The 19,629-nt window shown below is 40.6% G+C and overlaps 2 protein-coding genes across 6 annotated transcripts in view; one reads left to right on the forward strand and one right to left on the reverse strand.

The window, feature by feature from the left end:
• Positions 1 to 339: 339 nt before the first annotated feature.
• LOC110988642 (mitogen-activated protein kinase kinase kinase 20-like) overlaps positions 340 to 19,629 on the reverse strand; it is a 37,352-nt gene continuing 18,062 nt past the window's right edge. The window contains exons 1-7 of one of the 5 annotated variants that reach the window (XM_087132447.1): positions 14,963 to 15,143; positions 11,296 to 11,395; positions 9,728 to 10,595; positions 8,337 to 8,579; positions 6,349 to 6,402; positions 4,121 to 4,380; positions 340 to 2,201 (exon numbers count right to left, since the gene is read on the reverse strand). In XM_087132447.1, the coding sequence (XP_086988573.1) occupies positions 2,193 to 2,201; positions 4,121 to 4,380; positions 6,349 to 6,402; positions 8,337 to 8,579; positions 9,728 to 10,595 (1,434 nt within the window). In that variant the 5' untranslated portion in view covers positions 11,296 to 11,395; positions 14,963 to 15,143 and the 3' untranslated portion in view covers positions 340 to 2,192. Of the gene's footprint in view, positions 2,207 to 4,120; positions 4,381 to 4,712; positions 5,485 to 6,348; positions 6,403 to 8,336; positions 8,580 to 9,727; positions 10,596 to 11,295; positions 11,396 to 12,433; positions 12,617 to 14,962; positions 15,144 to 19,629 lie in introns of those variants that run through there. The other 4 variants (XM_087132444.1, XM_087132446.1, XM_087132445.1 and 1 more) reach the window with 4 other exon arrangements.
• LOC110988643 (uncharacterized) lies at positions 16,879 to 19,355 on the forward strand. The gene is made up of 2 exons (XM_022252376.2): positions 16,879 to 17,106; positions 17,771 to 19,355. The coding sequence occupies exons 1-2, from the start codon at positions 16,962 to 16,964 to the stop codon at positions 18,835 to 18,837; spliced, it is 1,212 nt and encodes a 403-aa protein (XP_022108068.2). The 5' UTR covers positions 16,879 to 16,961; the 3' UTR covers positions 18,838 to 19,355.

A 19,629-nucleotide genomic window follows, 5' to 3' on the forward strand; every position in this document is an offset into this window, starting at 1 on the left:
TTCCGCTGCATTCAACTGCATCTGAACTTGTTTACAAAAGCAAAAGAAACCTAATCAAATAACAGCTACTTTAAAACTTATTACCATAGGAAACGTTACTGTTGAAGTAATCTTGAATATGATTGTTATGATCAATCTTTGTGTGATCAATCAATATTACTGCAAGATTTGTTCATAATTTTGCCATCAGCCAATTGCATATTGCCTCAATTGAACGATGTGTCAGAAATTGACATCCATGTAATCCAGGCGTCGTGGCAACAGGAAGGGATATACAGTATTCTAGAGGTTTATACATGTACAATGACAGTCTTTAAAGCTACATACACTCTAGAGGAAGAGGTTACTACATCATACTTTAATTTTGTTACCCATGCATCTATCTACACTACAGCATCAAACAAAATATCAACTTCAAATAATGTACAGACAGCAAAGCTAACCTACTGTGGTATTACGGGTACTGCTCAATTTCCCAAGGCAAAGCTAAGGAAAACAGAATACTAGACAGATCAAGGGATAAGCATGCGCACATGTATGAGTATACCATGTACATGTAGAAATAAAATTTACAGTGGTTGCTATGTGTAATTCATAAATGTACCTGTCAGTTTACAGTGCTGCCATGAATTGATCTTTTTAAGACTGCACTGTCAGTATTAAAAATAGACTTGTTTGTACGAGGGCAGTTTTGAACAATAAAATCTGATGAAAGGCAACTCGGGGTACAAGTAAAATACAAGTAAAATCTATACAATTCATTTCAGAGGAATGATTTTCAAAGGGGTAAGAAGCTGTGAGATTATTAGGCATTAGTCATTAATTAATAGGCCAATCTATTAAACCCTGTGTCAATGTAGGACCTGCCAAGAGTGGGACTATGCCTTGAAGTGGAGCCCATATTAAGAGGTTGGGCTAGATGCCTGTGCATTATTTCAAGCCTCAGCCTAGTTGTAGACTCGAGCAGATAAACTCCCAGTGCACTGTACTGTTGTGGCAGTGGGGAAGAGCAAACATCCAAAATAGTGCGGGGTAACTTTTATTTTTTTTCTTCTGAAAATTGGAAAATGGAACAGTTACTTTTTAAAACAGTTCTGATTAAATATGAAGTGTTAGCATGTATGAACTATGAAGTAGGTGGGCCAATGGCACCTTTCCTCCCCCCTCTGATGCTAGTAGTCATAATTAAGAAACAATTAAGAAACAACTTGACCAGCCCTCGGCCAATTCTTAGCATCTATTGGTGAGTTATATCATAAAAACTAAATTTGACAATGTGTACATAATTCATATCACTAATCTCAACAACACTCAAAGCATAGCCACACCTACCCACAATACCGTAAAAAAATTTGTTGTAAACTGTAAGGCTTATTTAAATTAATCTAAACTTACAAAATGAGAAATTATTTCTTCAAACTACCAGCGCAAGTTAAGAGGTGAAAGCTGTCAACACAATTTTGAGGAGATAAATCTCAGCAGAAGTTCACATCGAAGTCCTGAATTGTAGCATTCTCCAATATCATTATTACTGATAAATCTAGGATCTATCACAGCTGTGCCTATGAAGTCACCGAAGCTGAAAAGGTTATTTGGTTGTCAAATACATGTACAAAGTGTGTGTTTAGTTGGGATTCATTCATACAGGACAGAAACCCTTGAATTTGTGGTAACCTGGACTGAAACTAAGTCCAACAAAAACTGAAGTGATAATCTGCACTGCACTAAATTAAAATGAACAGTACATTTATTTCAATGTTGTTAATGAAAAGAAAATAAGCAGTGTTTACAAAGAATTAAAATACATTGTCACAAAATGGAAGATAGCTCTTGTTAGATGCCATCTTCGTGAGAAAATTGCAACTGCGTATACAACTTCGACAGGTGAGTTTGCGTGCCATGTGCAAAATGTTCTAAAACTGCATGTATGCTGATCCAAATATCTTCAACTACAGTACTGCTGTTACGTGTCAGGAAAATTAAAGTAAAACACCGATGCACACGGCAATCTGTAAGAGTGATGTCGTTTGAGAGACTCCTATTAATTACACAATAATTCTAGTTACAGCCATACAAGTTGTTGTCTATGTCCATTTTGTAGCCATGAAGTTCCAAGCCAGGAATTCCTCCTCACCATCAAGCCCTGTGCCATCTCTCTCAGTTCTGATCTGGATCTTGTAGATCATATCAATTCAAAACTCCTGTTCTGGGACAAAAGAGCATAGCACATAACATCAAATATTATGGGCCTTTCCTGTCACAAAGCAAACCAGAAGATAACTCCAATTTTCAGTGCCAATTTACACAATGTAGCACTGTCTTCTGAATCCCCCTCAAATCCATTGATGGATTTAATGCATAAATGGAGGGGGGTGCTTTTCAACCTTAAATTGATTACAAACTGTCACTGATTTCACAGAGACCCTGATCAAGTTAAGGGGCCATTTCAATTTTAGAAACTTCTTAAGTGAACTAAATCCCCATGCAACATAAATGTTGTTTACTCCAGTCAGAAAGCATTAACAATCAGTTTTGTTTATAAGTATCCTCTTGCATTTGATCTGAATTTGGTCCCCTGTACCATTCAACCTGTAGGGCCCTCAATCATACCACACTTTTTCCACTCACTTTTTTTTTTATTGCCAACACACTCTGAGTACTTTCCGAGCCCAAATTAGCCCGAAATTTAGGTTTTATTCCCCATCATAAAATTATCATAAGGCCAATACTTATTGCTCAGTCATAAGTCAGACGCCAACTACTTTTGTTAAACTTTATCTAAGTGATTGCTGATCGAGGTTGTGTAGGCCCATATCCATGTATATTATGTGTACATGATCCCCTTCACACATGTTAATTAGGACACATTTATGTGTATGGATGCACAGTATTGCAGCGTGTCCTACAGGTTAGGGCCCGACGCTAGTATATGTAATAGGGTGAATTTTGTGCCCCCCATTTTTTTGAAATTCTAACTCCCCCAGAGTTAGGTCATGCAGTTTCTTAGAAATGTGTGGGTTGCTTGGCAGCGCGTGTGGGCAGGTTGGTAGCAGAACTTGCAACCAACCACAAGAGTCCTTGAGGATCCGGAGGAGCAGATAAATTCAGTGGCCAGTGACCCTCCACTCCACTTGGCTACTGGACTCCACAGAGACTGTTCTGTTGTCTCTGTGATCTCTCCTTGCATTGAACCTGCCACAATTACATACATGTACATGTATTTGTCCTGCTCTAGGCAAAGACACCACTAGTACTGAGGCACTAGGGTAACATCAGTGAGCCTATTGAGCTGCGTATACTGCTGGACAGTAAGTGACTTGGAGCAGAGTCACATAAATGCTGTTCCCCACACCTGATTTACCCAAGCCGGGGAAGGAGAGACTGTGCAATCGAGTCCTACACACCATCTGCACATAGCCAACAACCCAAGCCCCTTGAACTGCAAGTCCTTCAACTGCAGGCTCCCCAGCTTTAGTGCCAAGTGAAGCAAGGACAAGTCATCCCCAAATTCAACGCAACTTCTAGCTACGCCCTTCATTTATTTTTATTGTTAATTAATAATTATCTTGTGTAAACAGAATCCCTGGGTTTTTCTTGTTGTTTTTAAATATATATATCCTTTAGATTTAGGATATCTGTATTTTTGTACAGCGTGTTAAAACTTTTCGCTAACTTAGCCGGAAACGCACTAATCTCCACTGGTTGGCTGACAATAAAATGGCGTAAACTAGTAAACAAATAAATAATGTAAGCAGGTGTCATAATTTTCCTATTATGCCCGCTACATATAGATACACACACAGCCGCAACTCGCTGTTCTAGCGTCCACAACAATGTGTTTTTCAGACAAGCTCTAAACATGGCGCCTGTCGGCAGGGACTGCACAGGCGCGAGGCGGGAAATCTGCGGGCCGTTCGCATACCAGCGAGGGCAGCCAGCCAACTCCATGCGGGTCCGACCTGGCGCCCCCACCGGCCGGACCCGCCGGCGCTACAGTATTCTCCCATTTAGAACCACATAGTATTTTAAACAGAAAACTTATACAGTCACACTCCATAAGTAGCAGACCACATTCCTCACGTTTCTCTATTCCCATCATGTATGGTCCATGGATACTCACAGCTAATCGCATGGCAAGATCTTTGCGGCCAACCTTCTCCAGTGCTACACAGAAGGCTTCTTTCTGATTGACATCATGAGGGAGATTGTTTCTCCACATGACCAGTATGGAAAAGGTTTGACGAACAAAATCTTGGGGAAGGTCTGCCTCCACTTGTGAAAACTCAGCACTGCTTAAGCCAAGCTGTAAAGACAGAGGCAGCAGATCACGAGGCGCTATGTATCTGGAGATGCCGTAAAGACTTCTATCATCCAAAGTTCCTGTTATGTAGAATTAGAGATTTAAACCAATCTATGAGTTATTTAAGTGTTTAAGTGTGATGGGGGTGTTACTAATACATTAGCCGAGCTGGTTGGGGTGGAAATACTGTATAAAAAATTCAAAATGAGCCACATTTGCTAACCAGGCAAGATGAAATGCCATTAATCCAGTACAACAAAAATCCAGGATGGAACAGCCAGATGATTTGTGCCACAGGGTGCCAGAATAAGTTTCCACATGGGTACTTGTGGTTCTCAGACCTTTTTTTTTCTCCTTTTTTCTTGGTTTCCCTTCCAAACATTATTGATTATGTCATTAAAGTACATTACTTTCTTAGGACTTGTATATGATTTTTGACTTGCACAAAGGCCTTGCACACTTTGTCAGGATCCCCTAAACATGCTGCTGACAATTCTTGGGTAATACCATAAAAAAAAACAGGGACCAATTATTTTGCACAATTGCTTGCATACATGTAATGCTTCTCTGCCTACATACATGTATGAAGCATTTGTTTTGTAATCTGATTTTTTGATCGAATTTTAAGAAATTGTTCCCATTGACTTAAGTTGTGATTTCAATTACATATGAAATCAAACAAGTTTGCCCTCTTTTTACAGAGGTGGTAACAAGTCGATTTTTGCAAATCCAAGTCAAGTCACAAGTCATTTGGTCCAGTCACAAGTCAAGTCACAAGTCATTTGGTCACAGGGCAAGTCAAGTCACAAATCATTTGGTCCAGTCATCACAAGTCAAGTCACAAGTCATTTGATCACAGGTCAAGTCAAGTCACAAGTGAATTTGGTCCAAGCACAAGGAAGTCACAAGTCTTTTTGACCGTGTACAAGTAAAGTTGTGCAATATGTAATTTCAAGGAGCAGCCTAGTCTTGGTTCTAGGACCTTCTATAGTTATTCTGCGATCCGTGACATAAATCACACAGGAAGGTTTGGGATATTTGTTTGACCAGGGTGGAAACAGACTATGGTAATAATGGTAGGATATGCAATATTCATAACACTTGAGCAATAATCGATGGAAGTTATTCAAATTACCTTCAACCTGTCAACATGCTGCTTCACATTCACGAACGTCATTTTCAAACTGAAACATCAGCCAACATCAATTTTAACATTTTTAAAGACGCTTTGAATAAAGCAAAAGCATGTATCCATGTATCCTTCTATAGTCTGGGGTAGTAACCAAGAACTTGTGATGAGCATAGATAACCGAAAATTTGAGCCATTTTCAATTTTTGCCATGTTGCACATTGTTGCACGCTGTAATGTCACAATGTATGATGCCTCCACTCACTTTAGTACCTTGAATTTAGCCCATTTCTCCGAAACTAAAACTTACAGGCTGAAATGTTAGAAAAATAATTTATTGGCCTTTCTTGCAGGCATGTTACAACCACCTAAGTGGATCATTTTAAACAAAGATTTTTGGACTTTGAGATCACGAAGCCATTTTTGTTCTTAATTATAGGCCAAGTGATGTCATGAACTGATATGAATATTTCAATATAAGGCTCAAACGAAGCTAAGCTGTTGATTGGCTCCCCCATCAATGAAAAATGTAAGCACTGCCGAACAAATCAGCCAAGTGATTCAGATGTAGCCTCGGGCAGACAAGACCGAAGAAGTCATGAGCCAAACTAAGTCTTGCGCTAATTACATTAAGAACTCAAGGCATAAGTTGACAGGCCTAGTTTGAAGCTGTAATGGGTTTGATGGAATAGTTTTCTTACTTGTGTTCGTAACAAGTCATAATATGCAAGTCCAAGGCAAGCCACAAATCAAAAACTGATAGTTACAAGTCAAGTCACAAGTCACAAAAATAGCGACCCAAGTACGACTTGAGTCTAACTCAAGTGACTAGAGTCTACAACTCTCTTTTTAATTTGGGGATACAAAATGGGCTTTGTGTGACAATTGACATTTTAAACGAATTCATAATAGCAGTTACCTGTAGGATTCTCATTTGAGTTCTTGTCTCCACCAGAATCATTAGGTTGTGTCCCTGATGAAGATAATAATGGACCAATTGTACAACAGTACTTGAAGTGAGTTGAAAACCAGTTATACAGGGTGTATCACAGAAAAGGAAATCCAATAAATAACATTAATTTTTAGGAAAACCGCAGTTTTCCTAATTAAACATCATATGTCTCCAGAAAGGCTTTAATGCGTTTTTTCCTATGACACCTTGATCACATGCTCAATGTCAGGGTTGAATGAGTAACAATGTGTTGTTGACCAGCAGGTGAAATTTGCTCTTTGACAAGTTAGCTTATATACACGTATAAAAAGCACTCGTTTGTTGCCCATGTCAGCATCATCTTCCATACAGTGTACATGTATGTTGACTTGTCCCTTCCAACTTGTCCCTTTGTCTTTGTCCGGGGTGAGATTTTAGGAAACTGAAAAATCAGGGGAAAAATGACTCCTAAACCATGCCCCTTAATCCTCCATTTTAACGATTTATCGCACCACATGCTTCTGGTTTCCTGATGTTTTGGCACAATTCTACATTTTTTACCCACAAGTTAGAAAAATAGATTTTAATAAAAAATTATAAGTTAATAAAAAGATCCTGTTGTCTTTCTTTCTTCACAAAACACCTCTTTGTCACAACAACTTTTGTTCACTTTGGCTTGTATTTGAAAAGGCTTGTATTTATATTTTCGTAATCACATTCGCAACTTTTCAACAGAAACTTCCATTATCGCAAGCAGTGAAAACACACATGCAGTGCTCAATGTATTGAAGCAATGCTGTGCTACTTCCTGCCGTACCATGCCATTGTCGAAGCCATGATGGAAATGCAGCAACCAGTCAATGTATCCCAGCCAAAATAGCGTTGTTGCACTACATGTACACCATGTAAGTCATGCACGTAGCTCAACAGCTGCACATTGGAAAACATTTGACGTTGCATGAAGATTTCCGCAAGTCAATTCACATAACTTGATTTCTGTACTAGTGAATTTAATTCAAGGTTGTATAGCTTGTACCATGCTCATACTTCAAGTGAGCGTGCCTCCACAAGATTTCCTGCCGCAACACGAGGTTTATTTCCCGCCCCTCTACCATGTCTAGATGCATCATACACACATACCACAGACAGACATTGTTCAACAATTTCTCACCATGATTACCTGACTAGCATTGTGCATAGTGGTGTGAATTGTCCCTAATTCTTGAGGATTGTCGACTCCATATATTTTACATTGATTAAGGCAAGTTTTCTCTCTTTACACAGCAATTTGAAGTAGATTTCGTCCCCATTTAATCAGCAAAAAAACTGATCCCCCCAAAAATTTCTTTGACCTACCAACTCCATTTTTGAGAGGCATGTAATCGGAAAGACACCTTTTTCTTGTCCAAAAATATTTGTCTTCCCATTCACTGCCTTTTTTTACCTGACTTTTGAGCTGCAACATTTCCACGGATTTTTCAAGCCTTTATTGGGTCAAAGATCTCCACCACGATGACTTTAAAAGAATAAAGAGCCACAGCTGCAATTTTCATCAATCAAAGGACAAGTTTTCACAAACGTGGCCAGTAGCAATGCATAGCATATACATATAGTTCTTACACCCACTGTTCAGTAGAGTTCCATTGCATTCCAGTGGGACTAAGGACACAGTATCTCAGATGGAGTTTGTTACAGTAATAAACAGAAGCATAGGAGTGCATGCACTGTTAAAACTTCAACCTGCATAAGTTTTACACTCTTTTTTGTGCAAAATTTGGAAAATGCTACTTCTAGTTCCAGTAATACCAAGTAGAAAGTCCGGAATGCACATTTCCAAAATCTGGAGCCCTGTTTTGGGTACATGGTCCACCAGGATTGCGTTCAATGTCAGTTGTTAATATTTCAAGGGTACCCAGTACTGACATAAAACGCACACCCCTAAAACTTATGAATTTCAATTTTGGAAAGTTACATACTGTGGGTGGGCATTCTGGTCTGAGGCAGTTGTGGGAGAGGCTGAAGCTGTGCTGCCGCTGCTGCTGTCGTTGTGGGGATACCTCCAGTGGCAGCGTTAGTGCCTTCTGTCTCCTCCATCCTCTTTTGTCGCTTCTCCTTTGGCTCTTCCTGGCTCATGAAATGCTGCATAGCATCGGTCTGCTGCTGAACACCTGGGGTGGTCTGGGGTCCAGTGACAGCATCTGGCACATTATCAGAGGTACCTATGGCAGCAGAAAACAGGGAGGACACCAATCGTTTTACTAAAGATTAACAAGAATGACAAGTTAACAATCTCAAATGTTGGCCTAACACTGATGTTGGTTGGAGAGATGTTGCTCTTGCAGCTCCTAATTGCTGCAGCAGCTTCTGGTACTGCATATTCACCATGGGGTCTCCATAGGGTTGTTGCTGCTGTTGCTGCAGTTGCTGTTGTAAGTGCTACTCTTGTAGCTGTTGCAGCAGTTCTTTTTGCAGTCTTTTTGTTCAAACAATCCAGCCAAAAGACAACCTGCTGCTTTTATTGTTACCATACCTCATACATACTCAGTTGCCATTACCATTCAGGCATCACTGAAATAGATGAACATTTACGCATGCCACCATCTTGTGTAGCTTGATCATCAATGCTTGTGCTTGAGCGCATACAGTACATCAACTTAATAGACAGTTCCACTTTAGCTTCATAAAGCGCATGTATAACAAACTATTCCTCCCAGATTAGTCTGAGAATATACCATGAATGTGTATTGGACTTGGGGGTGGATTCTCAGGTGCACACATATCATAAGCAGCAACAATTTTGACTGGCACGAGATGGTGAATGGACTAGTATTCAGATTTTCATCATGCATAAATATGAAGTATGGCAACATTACTTGACTCTAATGTTCTTTGCCACTTTCTGACAGTTCCACTGCTAATCAATTGAGGCAAAATAGAGCAACTAACTTTTGATATACGGTCAACTGCCCAAAATACTGATTCACAAGAATCAAAACATAATTTTTATACATGTATTTCTTTATGCAACCTCACATTTTTTAACACTCTGAAGTACACCTACAGAGCAATATTGCCTACAAAGAAGTCGTGCAGAACTTTGTGTGTGTGCACAAAACAGGCTGTGAAGTGTAAACAGAGGCTAAGACTGAAGTTCAAGTTCCACACACAGTCTGTCTCCAGATTCTCACAGTTTGTGTATGTGCAACTGTACATGAGCAATGGAGGATGAGCTTATTTGAAATGCCAACCAGGGACTGAGACAAGGCACACTTGGCATAACAATTATCAGTGGTTTCTGTACATATAGACAGCCAATTCGTGTTTACGTGTCCTTACACATACACTGCATGGTTATAAGTAAACTCACCCACTGTTTTCCTTTGGCCATTCTCAATGTCAGCAAGGTCTCTGAGGATTTTTTGCATGCTGGGTCTTTCCTTGTAGTTGGCTTGCCAGCATTTACTTAGTAGATCACTGATTTGTTGGTGTTCTGGGAAGTCACATGGAATCTGCAGTCGTTCGTTTCTCTCAACTACAGCTTTGTAAATGTGAAATCCCACTTTATCAGGATAGGGGGCCTTACCAGAAATCATTTCCCAAATGACAACACCGTAAGAAAAGACGTCTGATTTTGTTGTGACCTTGCATGGTTTTCTTTCACTCTTGGAATCATCTGCAACATTACCAAAGACCTCTGGTGCCATCCATGGGTAGGACCCCCTATTGGTGACTGTGCTTATGGTAAAGTCCCATTTCCTAGATATGCCAAAGTCACATATCTTCAGTGTGTCATCATGAGTGACAAGGTAGTTGGGTGATTTGACATCCCCATGTTGGTACCCCTTCTGATGGATGTACTCCAGAGCCTTAGCACCATCCTGGGCCCATCTCATCCAACGATTCTGCCTATACTCTGGCCAGTTATCACGGTGTTGGCGAATCACATCATACAAAGAACCCTGCTCGGCATATTCTGTTACAATCATGTAACTGTCAATTGCTGAGGCAGGCTTCACAACTCCAAAGAACTCAATAACGTTGGCATGCTTCAGTTTGGCCAGTATCAAAACTTCATCCTCATGGAAATTATTGCAGACTTTAACAGCTACTGTTTTTTCCGACGAAGCCAACGTCCATGTTGCCCGGCACACTTTATTTCTGCATGCCCCTGAACTAATTACAGGACCAACTGAAATGTCTTTTCGATCAATGTTGACATAGGAAGCTCCTTCCATCTGAAGCAAAATATGGAGCAAAGGCAGGATTAATTAATAAATCCAAACATAAATAAAGGGATAAAATGTAATGAATCTCTCTTAATTAATGTGAACATTAAAGGGACACATCTCATTAAATGATGTATGGATGGTAAAGATTGGTATACCTTTTCATCCCTACATGTAAGTGTGCACATAGGGACAACAGATATTGGACAAACAGGTACCAGGACCCCACCATCCCAGGGTTTCTCCATTTATACATTAGAAAGGTTTCTGTGTACATGTGTAATACCTGCACACAATTTGGTATGTGATATGAGGTTCTCAGCACTGAAAAAGTGTTAACAAGGAACACATCATTTCATGCACAGGAGTTAAGGCAGAAATGGATTTCCAACCCAAATGACATCCATATGTGTCAGTAAGAAAAAACATCTCACAGGTATTTGACTTGAATGAGTTTCACCATCTGAAAGCTCCTAAGCAAAGTATCCTGCTGACATCTAAGAACTGAATAAAAGTGTGGTTGAACCAGCCCCGACAAGTCAGAGGGCAACTGGGTGTCTTGAAGCATTTTTGACTTGAATTGTGCAAACCTTGGCCACTTCTTCCCTGGCCAACTGGCCTCCTAGTCAAATTGTCTACTTCTCAAATCAACCTTTGGCTTATTTGGGACAATTATTCAACATTTTTGAAATTGAAACATGGAAATTACCTTGTGATGAAAAACAGGAGGTTGTCATCAACTGCCCAATGGAACTTGGCCAAGTTTGGTCCTCATGGGCCTTCCTGCCTCAAAGGTAGCAAACAGGAACCTGAAGCAATAAGAGAGTAATGCTATAATTATTCCTTTTATGCTACATATATCATTACTCATTGAATTACAATTTAATTGGAGAAGTAACATGTTTCCTATGTAAATCCTCAACAAGCAAGGGGGAGTGGTAACCCACCCCTTGGCATATTCTTTGCTTCCATCACAATTCGTTCATCCAGGCTGAACTTTCAGGATCTTTTCCAGTGATGTCGTCAACTATTTTGACACCAATTTTGTCAAAATCAGACATACTGTCCTCACATAATACCTTTATTCTGAGACTGGTTTTTCCCAAACTGTAAACTTGTCCCAATGACAAGCTTAAAGGATGCTGGCTGACATGCATAAGGCCATGAAATATGAATGATCATAAAAGTAAACCATATTTCATAATAAATTGAAATTTCACAGATGTACTCATAATGCCAGTCTTTTAATACGAGCCAAATTTCAAAGACTGGGTGTGGGACAGTCGAGTTTGGCCCCTCCCTCCCCAGGCTGTGCAGCGATATTTTAACTCAAGTGAACTGCCTTATGGAGTACCTGTGCAGCTGAAGGATTAACCTATATATTGAAGAGGGCACTGTAACAAAGTTAACAGTGGCTTGAACACAGGTTGTGCATATTTTAAACTTGCAAACAGAAGGGACCAAGAAGATCAGACTTCCACTGGAAGGGGCCCCGTCTTGCCACCGTTCTCCCAGTTTACTTTGAGGGTGATGCAAGAACATTACAATCTTAAAAATTTTTAAAATGATGATTTTTAAGACATAGATCCCGAGGGCACAATGATGTTAAAGAACCTTAAAACCACAGAAAACTACAACATGCATATTCCTTGGGATCAAGTGTGAAATAACTGCTGCATGGGTACACATTCACTCATCCCAATGGGGTGGATCCTGAGGGTGTGTGGGGGGTACACGCCCCCTTCCCCCCGCCTTCCACCAAAAAAATTAATAAATAAAAGAAAAGGTGAAAAAGAGTAAGGGAGAAGAAAAAAGGTTTCATTCTGCCTGAAATTGCATCAGAGTACCTCGAATCCAAAATGGCTCCAGGCTTCATGCTCACGGGCATTTTACCATTGCTGCTTAGCTCATGCCCCTCCTTTGGGAAAATCCAGGATCATTCCCCTTTTGAAAAATCCTGGATCCGCTCCTGCCCATGACACAAAGATGCATGACTCATACAACCACTCAACAACTGTCTTTTTTTTTAATACATTCATTGAACATTCATCACATGTTCACTTGCCTGACAGAAGTTACTGACAAAGCAGAAGTTTGGATTTACCCATTTATCACTGTCTGGTTCCAAGACAAATAAATCCTGAGTTTATGGGCTGTTCAAGGTTCAAGAGTGAATCCATGTGATAAAAACTAATGGCACTGAAACAAAACTGAGACCAAAATAGACTGGCTCTAGTCTGGGCTAGGTGGATAAATGTTCCACTCCACTTGCATTCAGATCTTCCTTTTTATGACTTAAAGACTACCAATGTGTAAAAAAAAACTTAAGTAACAACATTCAAGTTTTCTTTTGACTTTCAAAATATTTAAAATGTTTAACACAAGATTTCTTCTGTCCATCTCTAGGACTGTCCAACAGTGGTGTAAATTTAGTTGGGGGAGGGATGACTTGCCCAGCCACAGAAATTTAAAAAGGGAGGGAGATACTGAAACCATGTGACATATGACACTGAAGAGCAATGTTCATTTTTTTTGATGCAGATGTCCATCAGTAATATGTATTACAATCCTGCAGAACCTGCCATCAAAAGAGCGTTTTTTCAGTTGTTCTCCCTTTTCGAGTGCTGCTGAATACATTTTGGTTGTTTTAACTTGTTTAGAAGTCTGAAAAATTCCTCACAATCTGCCTTAATATTTTCTCATCAAGGAAAAGTCTGTGGGAGGCGATTCAATATCAATCCCCTAGTCAAAAATGGGGGCGTATACCCCGCCCATGCCCCAGGATTTACGCCCATGCAGTCCAACTGGTATGACTGGGCGTGCACCGTAATCGGAACTTTCCCTTGCGGTAGTTTATTAGCCATCAGAAAGTGATAACATGTTCTAAATAGTCAAATTTAGCACAGAAATTATTGAAGAGTTTACTTAGAAAACACTTGGAATTTTCAGACTAGTCTCAGTCATTTGGTTTGTGTACAGAGTAATGTCTGGTTATGCAACTCTTTCTTTCCTGATCACCTTGATTGAGCTGTACATATGGTCTTCTGTAGTGTGGATAGGCAAAATACATACAAATTTAACCATTTTAATGAGGTATAACTACCTACCCAGCAGACATCTAACCTCATAGGCCTACATCATCGAAGTACATGAAATCTGTATGTGACGGCAGAGTACAGTAAGTTGGTATAATGCTAGGGAGGTCAGCGAAACGATCATTGTTTTCATTTATATCTGTCACCGTGTAAAAGTGCCTTCAAAAAGTGATTTTTTTTTACCTTTTTCTGACGTTCAAATAGATCCAACCCTCACAGAACTTTTAAGAAGAAATAGTAATCTTTAAAGGGATGTCTTTTTTGGCGTGATTGAGATGTTGAAAATGAAGAAATCTGTGGTTCAAAACGATGAACATTCACAACGACTTGTGAGCGCTCCCTTTCCTGCGCATGGCCATCTTGATTTGATGCAACAACGCCCCCTCAAGTTTTGGGGTGTGAACTTGCAATGGTTTGTTGGAAAAAAAAGAAATGACATCATCTACAAGAAGAGAAAATTCTCTTTTGTTTGATACCAAGCATAGACGCTTTTGTCCAGGCATTCGCCCCCTCTCTGTCAACGATTTTGAGACAAGAAAAATGTAATTATTTTCAAGATTTGATCTCTAAGAAATTGTAAAAATTCACACATAAGGAGTTGATGAAAGTGTATAAAAGGGGTATATTTTGAAAGACTGGGGTCTCAGCAGGTTGCATCCCTTGTGTTTGGGTTGCCGTGGCTTGACGCATTTTGCCGCACTGAAAGTTTGTGTGGCGGGTTCCTTTGGCCATGTGACGAAAATATGGTCAAGCAAGATTGGGAAAAGGATTTATGAACATATGATAATGCACTGATGGCCGGTGGTAATTAATTATAGGCATTATTTATTGAAAAAATGTTGACTAAAACCAACAGTTGAGTCATGCAAGGCTATAGGTACAAATTTGCTCTCTTTCTGTCATTACTAGACTCACTCGAAACAATGTCCATTGCTACATGTACCTCAAGCACTCTCAGGACCATGCCTTTATTTTCTGTGCACATCATACAGTGATTAACACCTTGATGAATTGATGCTCATTGCTCTTGCATGCCAAGTTGTTTTTCTGCCTGCACTAGGTTCAAAATGGGCATGTATGCAACAAAAGAAAATAGGCCAGGTCAACTGATGAGAGCAGTTGACCAAGGCCATGCATAGTCAACTTTGCTACATGTACGTCACCAGGTCACAAAGAGAGGTTTACTTTCGGAATTCTTTCCAAAATCCAGAACATAATGACGTTGTTTTTGGAGAAACTGTTGCTAAGTGGGCCTACTTTAGTACTGAGTACTATTACTACCTATTTAAATCTGTTAGTCCAACACACAGAGGCTTCTTGGAATCTTGGAAAGCGCCGCATCCGTTGATTCTAACGCGTCATGGCGCCTCATGTCGATTTAGAAATCGAGGGGAATTCCCCTTCCCTTACGTCGTTCACTGGACTAGACTGGTCCCAGCTCCCAAGCATATTCGAATGCAAACGGATAAGGTAGAGAGGTGACCATTCCACACGAAGACATTGAGCTATATTTAGTGTCTTTTTTTTCACACTACTTCTACGGAAGCTAGACTTCTAAAATGCTTTACTCGTGGCTCTGGAGCAGTTTTTTCGAGGGACAAGTACGACATTGCATTAGGGGAAGCTTCGAGTTCAACGAGTTACGAAGACTAGTCTCCTCTCAAGAACCACTTCCCTCATGTTTTTTGTTTAAATCTTCGACTCCATCGCGTGTTTAGTGTTACGCGCACACGATATGGAGTTACTGGAAATCTACAGTTAAACTGTTTTGCTGCTGTTGTTTTGGCAGTTTTTTCTAGAGGCCTCAGCAATAAAAACATATCCAGTTGGTCTATAACTGGTTCCAACGTTGAATTTATGTGGTTGATATCGTGGGAAGTGTACCGCTCAGTATTGCCCCATTTCGCGTAACCGTGCCAAGGTTTCGCAGTGAATCTCTATTCATACATCACCGTGGAGGATATGTGGAAGCTAGCAGAAAAACCTGCTGTTGACTTGTCATTTTTCATAAATACGATTCCTGTTTGCCCATAAGCCTCAACGAAGACCACTCGTCACCCTTTAAATTATTTTTTAACGAGTTCATAGTGAGACTATACGTAACTGTGGTCACTAACACTAACAGCCGATCCAAAGTAAATTGGCAAACAATTTGCATGTCTGTCCAACAATAATATTTTGGCGGCAACATCGTGATCTTAGGTCAATTCTGTTTGGTTCCAAGAATATCGGGCGGAAAAACTAAAACCTTATGTGCAGACTTCCTTGTGTTGCACAATATTGTGGGGATTTTCCTCATACCGAATATTATCAACTGCCACCGTGATCCCCATTGAACTACACTTTTGTTCACAGAAGTGTTTATTGAGTTTAGTTCTTCGAAATGTGATTCAATGGCGATTTCAAAACCTCATGCTAGTATCAGAGAAGTTATACATGCATTGAGATTTTAAGAATCATTATTTCTCATGGTTTGTCCAGTTGTGCACCTGCATCTGTGAAATGCCGTACAACTACCATCTGTATGGTAATCCGGACTATCACTCGACCCTTAGGTTCACTCAGATCGTCAGGGCACGAATTAGAATAATGGTTGCAGAAAAGTTTGGACCAAGGTAACACACTTTGCGCCTGCTCTATTTGAGAGGATGAATATCATTTTGGCCAGTGTCTTTTCCTTGTTAGTATCAATAACACACACCAATACAAAGCAGGGGAAAAAAGTCTGTCATTGTTTGGTCATGTTTTGTTTCGTTTTGTCTTTTCCTTTTCCTTTTTTTCAATGGGGGCGGCGTTATTGCAACCACCCCGTCTGCTAATCCCACCGACATTGCAAAATAATCGGCAGGCGTTCTACGTTTTCACGATGATGAACTCACAAAATACTTTTCCAGTAATGATCCAAAGAACTTTTGAAGATGCCCCTAGAATTCAAACCATGATTCAAACATCTTGATCGTAAGAGAAACGCGTAGATGTAGTTTTCAACACCTGTGATGACTGCTTTGGTGAGTGGCCGTGCAGTTATTGGTATTCTTGTAGGTCTATATTGATTCACCATAATCGTTATCAAGGAAGCACATTACGAGATTCGAAACAGCAGGGACTTCCCAACATTATTATGAAGCGCAATGCAAAGTACAAAGTCATTCTGCTGCCCCACGTTTGGTCAGTTGCTTTGCGTTTGGTTAGTTGAGAGGGTGGTGAGACAACCATCAGCTGGGACTCTTCCTTGTTCTAAATCAGGCAACAAAGCAGTAGAGGTCCACAGTCATTGATCATGGAGGACGGCCAATTGCCGCTACGGATAGGCCTGGCCATCTTGGGGCTGTTGCCAGGTCCTCGGTCAAAAACGACGGCAGGTCGGTGTGCAAGTCTGTGGCATCGGTGCCGGGGCTACGAAATATTATGGGATGATGAAAAGAGTACGTACTAGTATCTCACTATCTCTTAAATACCCATATACACCAGCACTCAAGGTTGGATCAAAAGTGCTATTTAATCTCCTATAGGACTATTCAATTTAGAGTAGTATGTTAATTTTGGATTTTGCCCTGCCCGACGTGCAGGGCGCAAATCCCCGGCGCTAATCCATCTTTGAAATCAGATCAGTATGGTTCATTTGACATTTACTTTTATCTGAAACTCAAGGCAGTTCTGTAGCTTTCAGTTATTAACTGTTTGATCACTACGTCCTCTGGTTATCTTGACCCACAAAGAAATAAAATGTTAGCATAAGGAAAATACATTAAAGCTACCAAGTGCCAGTAATCACCAAAACTTGATTAAATTTCACGGTACGAGTTATGAATGTAGGGTAGTGTATATGCATGACTGTGGTTCCCGCATGATTGAAAAATGTCAGGTTCTTATCGTCATCACCTGATGAACAATTAAAACTAATTGACATCCGTCGAGCGGTGTCAACATAAATGTGCGGGGTTAACGAGAATGAGTGATGATTTTGCTGAGTGATCCAATCAGTTTCACAACAAGGTCGGCATTAGACAATGGACACCAAACGACTGAACGTGAGCAAATTAACATTGATATTCAGAACTGTTGATTTCTTTTCTTCCTCTCTGATAGGCTATGGAGTCGTTTCCTTCCTACTTATATTGCTGATCGTGGTGTTCCACTTTGTCGATTTCGCCATCATTTTCAAGGATTATCTGGGTAAACGACAAGACACTGTGTTCTTCATTTCTTACTTGACGTACCTTCCCCAACTGACGATAACCCTGCTGTTCTGTCTGATTGCTCGATTGTACATCTCTTGCTTCTACGATTCCACTAGAGATCGCCTGGCCGTGTTCTCTGAGGCGTACTTGAAGGAGCGTTTGGAGTATAGCCCCAGTAAAATGTGGTGGCGTCTCCTTGGTTTCATGGCGCTACCAACTCCTTGCATCATCATGAAATTGATGGTGTTCTTCCTGGAATCTGGAAGTACAAATTGCCCAAGGGATGCCTTCGTTTACATCAGGACCATAGGGGGTGTGGCTGGTTACGCCCTCTATGGAATCTTCTGTTTCGTCATCCACTGCCTCCAGATGTCACATCGGGAGGAATTTCACCAAACTGCCGTCAGGATTAGCAAGCGGGGTGCGGCTGACATAGAGACCACCAAGGCCGAAATCAGGAAGCTGTGCTTTGGCTTTCGAAGCTATCGCGATTTCGGTGGGAGATGGATGGTACTGTCGGTGTCCATAGCGGTCTTGGGGGTCGTCTTTGCGATCCCTTATACTATGGATACATTGCCAGAGATCAGAAAAGACATCAAGCGGGAGGAGTCCAACTTGATGCTGTGGACCGTCTTCACTTGGTGTGACAAGGTCGTCTTTCTGGCTGGTCCCCTTTTGGCTGTTTGGGGTTTGGACGTTGGACGTCCTTGGCGCTACTTCAGAGAAAGAATCCTGCAGACATGGAATCGGCCAGGCGACAATGACACAGACAACAAAGCAGACGGAATTGATAGTGAGACACTGGAAGCGATCATCAACCACATGACTCTTCTGAAAGACGGTGGGTCCTGGATCAAGTCAACTCTGGTCTCGGCCATCCTCAGCATCTATCTGGGCACTACGCTGGACCCTTCTCAAGACCTGGACCCATGGATTGGTTTAGCTTGCAGGCCCAATTTTAACCACACTGAATAACAGCCTGATTACTTTGAACTTCGTCTTCGTCTCTGTATTCGTCTCTCGCCAGGAAACCATTTGGAGGACTCATAGCCTTTTCGACGACCGTTTTGCACAAAACGCGCCTTTACTCGCTAACCTATTAAAATTTCAGACGCCTGAAGTTTGGGATTGACATAATACTTGAAGCATTATCTCCAATGGGACTTTCTCGTTGACATAGTTTTTGTATGTCAAAACGTAATTCTCTTTTTTCAGCCAAGGATAACAATGATGAACTTGTCGGGTATGTCATGTCCGTCACCTTTAAACAACACTCCCTTTTGGGTGATGAGAAGCACTCCCAGGCCAGATGAGCCCTCGTACAATTAAATGAAAAAAGGGGAAATTGATTCGAAATATTCCTATAGTATTTGAGACAGGCGTACAAGAAAACTGGAGCACATTTAAATAGTTTGTAGCTTACTCAGAAGCTCACCACGTAATCGGAAAAAAGCAAATAATAAACATTTTATTCAAGCATTGTCAACAATGTTTAATTTTTGATTTACGTCGTCAATTTATAAAGCACCGTAGTTTATCGTGGATGTTATGCTACTAGGGGATTTAATTAAGAAGTAATTCCCATTTTTCAATATTGTTATTTTATTATATGTGCAAAGTTAAAAGAGTTTAGAAAGTTGACATTGTCGTGTTGACATGAGTTCTGATGTAAATTAAGTTGGCACAGTTACAATTTTGTGTGACGCCCTCTTGCACTGTCACAGCCCAAATCCGTTTTTTCCCCAGTGTCCGTTGCTAAGACTAATT

Source organism: Acanthaster planci, linkage group LG02 (assembly GCF_054643075.1).
Source record: "Acanthaster planci isolate LZ-2023a linkage group LG02, COTS_SCS, whole genome shotgun sequence".
NCBI lineage: Eukaryota > Metazoa > Echinodermata > Asteroidea > Valvatida > Acanthasteridae > Acanthaster > Acanthaster planci.